General features: G+C 36.9%; 2 protein-coding genes and 1 long non-coding RNA gene across 3 annotated transcripts; all 3 read left to right on the forward strand.

The window, feature by feature from the left end:
* Window positions 1-463: 463 nt before the first annotated feature.
* Window positions 464-1,444, forward strand: LOC123218953 (disease resistance protein RGA2-like). The gene has a single exon (XM_044640612.1). It carries the CDS (start codon window positions 464-466, stop codon window positions 1,442-1,444), a length of 981 nt encoding a protein of 326 aa, XP_044496547.1.
* On the forward strand, window positions 1,441-3,322 carry LOC123218955 (putative disease resistance protein RGA3). Its single transcript, XM_044640613.1, has 3 exons — window positions 1,441-1,702; window positions 1,840-2,118; window positions 2,490-3,322. The coding sequence occupies exons 1-3, from the start codon at window positions 1,441-1,443 to the stop codon at window positions 3,320-3,322; spliced, it is 1,374 nt and encodes a 457-aa protein (XP_044496548.1).
* Window positions 3,323-3,406: 84 nt separating this feature from the next.
* Window positions 3,407-4,979, forward strand: LOC123219606. The gene is made up of 4 exons (XR_006502902.1): window positions 3,407-4,117; window positions 4,211-4,285; window positions 4,427-4,590; window positions 4,914-4,979. It is a non-coding gene; the product is annotated as an uncharacterized LOC123219606 (long non-coding RNA).
* The last annotated feature ends 1,539 nt before the right edge of the window (window positions 4,980-6,518 follow it).

Raw genomic sequence — 6,518 nt, forward strand, 5'->3', positions numbered from 1 at the left:
AATTAGTTGCTTTGCACTTATGCTTCATAATCTTGCTTTATCAAAGACCTTCCTTTATAAAAAATAAAGTAAAAGAAGCAATCAAATTGCAAAACGGGCAGCTATTATTTTGCTTCCAGGAATCTGGTTTTCTTAATTTTCTGCAATTGCTTGCTTTGCACTCATTCTTCAGAATCTTGCTTTATATAATACAAAGTAAAGCAAGTCAAATTGTCAAAGGGGCCGCAATTATTTTGCTTTAAAGATACTTCTGGTAAACCAAAGGAAGGACAAATAGAATAGCCAGGAAAAAGCTTTATGTAACCTAAACCAGCATCTAAGCAAGGTTTCACTTTGCCCAATATATAGCTAAAATATTCCTCATCTTCCATTTATTATAAACACTTGAAACAAAGGTCGGTAGCATTTTCACAAACACAAACACAAACTCATTTGATAACTTTACCTTTCATCAATCAATACCATGGCTGAAGCAACTGTTTCCTTTGCCTTAGAGCAACTGGGTTCAATTCTTTTTCGGAAGACGTCTGGCTTCATCATAAAACTGGTGTGCCTTGTTGGGGATGTTGAAAAGGAAGTAGACAAGCTTACCCACAATCTTCGAGCCATTCAAGCTGTGCTAGTTGATGCAGAGCAAAAACAAATGAAGGAAGAAGCTGTAAGAGTATGGTTATATCGGCCGAAAGATGTATGCTATGAGGTGGACGATGTGTTGGATGAGTGGAATACTGCAATCCTGAAATTGCGAATTGAGGCAGGTCATGATCATAATGCTCTTGTTCCTAAGAAGAAGGTGTGTTGCTTCTTTCTATCTCCTTGGTTTGGTTTAAAAAAAGTTGTTTTACGTCGCAACATTGCAGTTAAGATAACTGATATAAATAAAAAGCTAGATGTTATAGCCAAAGAGAAAAGTGATTATAATCTTAATGTGATTTTGGCTAATGAGAAACCTGAGAGTCAGCAAATGCAAACTACTTCTTTTATTGATGTGTCTGATATATATGGCAGAGATAATGAGAAGAATAATTTAGTAAGCAAGTTATTGTGTGAGGGTAGTGAACAAAACCTCCATATTATCTCGCTTGTAGGGATGGGGGGAATTGGAAAAACAACTTTGGCTCAATTTGCCTACAATAACAATGACGTGAAGAACAATTTTGATAAAAGAATATGGGTGTGTGTATTAGAACCTTTTGATGAGTTTAGGATTGCCAAAGCAATCATTGAGTCTCTTGAAGGTCATACTCCTAATGTAGGAGAACTAGAATCTCTTCTTCAACGTATTTGTGACTCTATCGAGAATAAAAAATTTCTGCTTATTTTAGATGATATGTGGACCGAAGATTACAAGAAATGGGAACCATTCTATAATTGTCTAAAAAAGGGTTCTTGTGGAAGTAAAATTTTAGTTACCACACGTAAAGAGTCAGTTGCACGTATATGAATTCAATTAATATTATCAATGTCAGTGAATTATCTGACGAGGAGAATTGGTCATTGTTTAGAAAGCTAGCTCTTTCTGAAAGACCTCCTGATGAGTATGAAAATTTAGAAGAGATTGGTAGGGAAATAGTTAAGAAGTGCAAGGGGTTACCTCTTGCTACAATAACTATTGGGAGGTTGTTGCAATTTAAAAAATCTAAAGAGCAATGGCAACGTGTTTTAGGTAGTGAACTGTGGAAGGCTAAAAATGTTGAAAAGGGTCTTTTAACCCTTTGATGTTGAGTTATAATGATTTACCTCCAATGGTGAAGCAGTGTTTTGTATATTGCTCTATATTTCCAAAAGATTACGATTATATGTTTAAAAAAACATTAATTGACTTATGGATGGCTCAAGGTTATCTTGGGTTAGAAAAAGATGATCAGAATGTAGAGATAATTGGTGAAGAGTATTCTGACTATTTAGTGACGAGATCTCTTCTACAAGCAAATGGATCTTATAAGTATAAAATGCATGATATAGTGCATGATTTTGCACAATTTTTGGGTAACAATGAATGTTTATCTGTAGAAGTCTATGGTGTTGAAGACCCACTTGCAAACTCTTCTCATGACAAAGTTCGTCATCTAATGTTAACTCTTAATGGAATTGGAACTTCATTTCTTGAATCTACTTGTAGATTAAAATGGTTACGTAGTCTCTTACTTACATGTGGAAATGTTGACACAAATTGCTTGACCAGTGATGTTTTAGCAAGGTTATTTACTGAATTGACATGTTTACGGGCATTAAAGTTGGATGCTAAATTTAATTTTGAAGAAATTCCAAAAGAGATAGGAAAATTGATACGTTTAAGGCATCTTGAATTGTGCGACCAATCTTTTGGAAAAATAATAAAATTTCCTGAAAGTTTGTGTGAATTATATAATTTACATACTTTAAGGTTTGTGAGTCCTTCGGTCGAAACTTTACCCCAAGGGATTGAAAAATTAGTCAATTTAAGGCGTTTGGAATTTGACACTGTGGACTACTTTACATGCCGAAAGGGGTTGAGAAATTAACAGGCCTTCGAAGATTAAGTGGATTCGTCATACGAGGTGGTGGTGATCATGATAACAAAGCCTGTAGTTTTGAAGGACTGAAAAATTTGAATCGTCTTGAAGGGAGCCTTACAGTAAGAGGGTTGGGAAATTTAACAGATGTGAGTGATGGTAAACTAACAGAAGTACTTAAAAATGAGGAAAAACTCCATCAGTTGAATTTGGAATTTGATAAAAGTGAAGAAGGGGAGAGATTACGTGATGATGATGAACTAATACTTAAAACCTTGCAACTGCCACCAAATTTAGAGGATTTATCGATATGGTACTACAGAGGCAACACATTTCCCTCCACTTGGACGACTTTAACCAAACTGAAGGTGTTAAGGCTTCGCGTTTGCTCCAACTGTAAGCATTTGCATCATTTGGGAAATTTGCCACTCCTGGAATTACTAGATTTAATGGCAATGTCCAGTGTGAAAAAAGTGGATGACAATTTTTGGGGAATAGAAAGTGAGACCTCATCATCATCTTCATTGTGTGTTCACTTTCCCAAGTTGAAAGATTTCAGATTTTGGTACACCAGAGAATGGGAAGAGTGGGATTGCAAGGTGGAGGAATTCATGCCATGCCTTGCTAGTTTGAGAATTGTACTGTGCCCCAAGTTAAAGGCACTGCCAGACAACCTTCTGCAGAGGACAACACTCAAGCGATTGGATTTTAGTCAAAGTCCTATTCTAACTGAACGATACAACAAGGAAACAGGAGAGGACTGGCCCAAGATCTCTCACATCCCTTATATCGAGATTGATTGTAACCGTGTGCAACATGAGCAATAACCATCACCTGAGAAGCCACAGGTAATAAGTAATTAGGCTCTGTTTTCATTACATTCTAATTAAAATCTAAGAAAAACATTGTTTAAGTCAAATTATTGGTTATATTACTGTCTGGTATCTTTTTTATTATTTCAATTATTTAATCATTTCAACTTTTTTTTTTCGAAATTTACATACAAGTATCTTCAGTTTGCTGGTTGTGAATAATTCTGCTACAAAGTTTACTAACAAATTTCGAAATTGAAGTTTTATTAGGTCAATTGTTGAATATATGTATGTGTGTTTCTATTTTTACAGCCTCCGAAGAAATTTCCTTCTTGGTTTCAGATTGAGGCAAACTTTGTACTCTCAAGGAAGCAATGAAACAAGAAAACAGGTTATTGGTAATTGACATTCTATATAGTTATTTAATGCTTCATTTCAAATGTTGTGCTTGATAATGATTAATGTTACGGGGGTGGGGAAGATTCACTTTATATGATTACAATGTAACCTGTTTGATCTCTGCTTTGATGTCCCATGTAAGCTCTCCCTTTTATTATATATATGTATTTTTTACATGTCTGGGGAAAATTCAGTTGTCATCCCAAACTAGCACCTTTAATTTTGAATTAGGTGGAGAGAGGAAGTTTAATGCTTTGTGGCTTTCTAATTTACTTTATTCTTCTGGGATGAGGTCTTTGGGAAGATTTGCAGTTTTTATGTTCAGCAGTTATTCTTTCTCCCTAACAATGATGGGAGATGGAAAAATAGAATTGGATACTGCTACGTGCTACATTTCCCAATCAACGGCAGGTATGGCTTTTAAAAAGATCATTCAAAAATCAAACTTTTAAAATCCACACATGTTACATTTATTTGTATACTGATAGTTGTTGTCTCTTACAGTTTATAAATTATGCAGCTTTTGTGTGGAGTAAATTCTCCAATGAGATTCTATTGAGGCTTGCTTTCCATCTTCTGGTTAGTTTTTTCACCTATTAAGATTTCGGAAAGCCTTTGTTAATGCCATTATGTAATTATTCTGTTTTTTTAATTTTCCTAATTATTAATTTGAACATATATATATAGTAACCGATTATGCATCTGTCTGTCACAATGCAGAGTTCAATTTTCATTGGAGTTTGTTGAACTTTGGTTGGCCTATATAGGTGAGTGTCTAATCAATCGTGGAATGCTCGATTAGGACTACTGCCCCAAGTTTCTTCGACCAGAACATTCCAAGGCTTAAATGTTGAACGCTGTTTTGAATGGCTGAGAGAAATGAGGTATGCCCGTGCTCCCTAAGCCAAAACTTCCCTAATTAGATAAACTGTGCTTCTCTCATTAAAAATGGTGGACACTTGTTTGTACACGAAAGCAAATTTTATCATACTTGTTTGATTAGCATTTTTTATTTCATCATACTGTAACATTTGTTTCTGTTTCAGAAATAGTTTTATATTGAAATTTCAGTCCGTTTTTTCATACATTGCAGATGAGAAGAGTAACTGTCACATTATTCTTGTGAGATATTATTTCAGTATAAATCTAAGTTAATAAGCTATATACAAATCAACACTAATGTCTCAATTGGTTGCAATTTTTGTAGGATGGAGCTGGGAAACTTCTGCAACAGGGTCCCTCCTCAGATCCTGCTGCTGGCCTTCTGATTCTGCCGATTTTTTCTTTCATGCTTGTCCGCGAATTTCTTCTGGGAACCATATTCTGCAACTGGACAGCCTTGATCTACTTTCCCTTCAGAACTGGTTGCAATTTTCGTAGGATGGGGCAGACCTGGTTGGGCAGGAAGGACAGCGGGATTTCTCCCAGAACTGGAGACTACCGCAACTTCAGTTTCTGCACTCATACTTTCCAGGTTCTGCCATCCCCAGCCACACTCACTGTGCAGGATTTCAAGCTTTTGGTAGATGACATTGCTGCAACCTTCTGCAATCTGTGACATGTTGCTCTGGCTGGGATCTCTGTTCAATTGCACCCAGAATAAATTTTGTTCCCAGCAGTTGCAGACTCCCTCATTCAAGAGACATACTGGCCTGGTTATGTTTAAGTTGCTGCTACAACTGGATTCACTTCTCCTTGTATGCCACAGGTGGCACCCTTTACAAGCTTAAGCCTTCAAGATGCTATCTTCCAAACAGGCTGTTGCCTCAGATCATTTCCAGTACCTATAATCTGCTTGACCTGGCTTTATTCCCAAAAGCCCTAAGCAATGTCAATTGCCAAGATATCAAACTCATGCCTGTTTTGTGTGCTATTCACCAGGGTGTAGTTCAGAGTTTGTATAGCACTAGATTTGGACTAGCATATCATTTACATGTTATGTTTTTGGTCTTTGTGTAGCCTTTAGCTCTTGTTGGGCCCACTTTTTTATCTCTATCTCTATAGGAACTTTGATAGGCATTTGTTGCAAACCTGAATGAATAGATTACAGTCCTCCTTTCTATTGGTTCCAGCAGCACTCAGCAGCTCCTCCAGCAGGTTCTAGGCACAGCTCCTTCCAACAGGTTCAACAATCCCAATTTCTTCCTAATTAACAGCCCAATCAACTGCCCCAATTTTCTCACAACCAAACAAGGAATTAGGTATAAGTCACTGATACAGATTCACTCTCAATGTACCAAGCATCGTTTATGATTGAACAAGATTGTAATGAAATTGGAAACAGAACAGCAATGACATTTCATTCCGTGTTCATAATGAGAAAAATAGCTACAGCAATGATCCAAGACTGTAACAACAGGTCATTCTGGAAAACATGAGCCATGAGCAATAATAAAGAGCAACAGTAAAAGAACAATTAACACAGCTGGGTTTCGAGAGCCAGCCTCTCCTAAATTCTCACTAACTACAAATGGTAATAACTGAATAAAATCTTCTCTGCTTCCTTCGGCATGCACTCCTGATTATATGCACAGCCCCTCTAACCGTAAATGGACCCCACCATTAAGGATTCTTGTCTCTGAATTCTGGAAGGGAAACTTCAACTAATTTCAGCTGCTCTGGTGAACTGTCCAAACTACCCCTACACACTTGGTCATTACTTTTGCTCTAAGTCAGGCTAACATTCACACCCTTGGACTGCCTCTTGGAATCTTCCCTTTGGGCCTGTGATGGTAGACTTTGTGTGATTAGATTCCCTTCAATACCCACCCCCCTCCCCAAAGAAAAAGAAAGTTGCACTTTGTCCTCAAGG

This window comes from Mangifera indica, chromosome 6, assembly GCF_011075055.1.
Source record: "Mangifera indica cultivar Alphonso chromosome 6, CATAS_Mindica_2.1, whole genome shotgun sequence".
NCBI classification, from domain to species: domain Eukaryota; kingdom Viridiplantae; phylum Streptophyta; class Magnoliopsida; order Sapindales; family Anacardiaceae; genus Mangifera; species Mangifera indica.

Excerpts from the sequence above, each read along its gene's own strand:
- LOC123218953 (XM_044640612.1), top strand. The coding sequence starts at position 464 with ATGGCTGAAGCAACTGTTTCCTTTGCCTTAGAGCAACTGGGTTCAATT.
- LOC123218955 (XM_044640613.1), top strand. The coding sequence starts at position 1,441 with ATGAATTCAATTAATATTATCAATGTCAGTGAATTATCTGACGAGGAG. Across the intron at positions 1,703-1,839 it reads GGCTAAAAATGTTGAAAAGG|GTTATCTTGGGTTAGAAAAA; the intron begins GTCTTTTAACCC and ends GGATGGCTCAAG. Across the intron at positions 2,119-2,489 it reads TTCATTTCTTGAATCTACTT|GGGTTGAGAAATTAACAGGC; the intron begins GTAGATTAAAAT and ends ACATGCCGAAAG.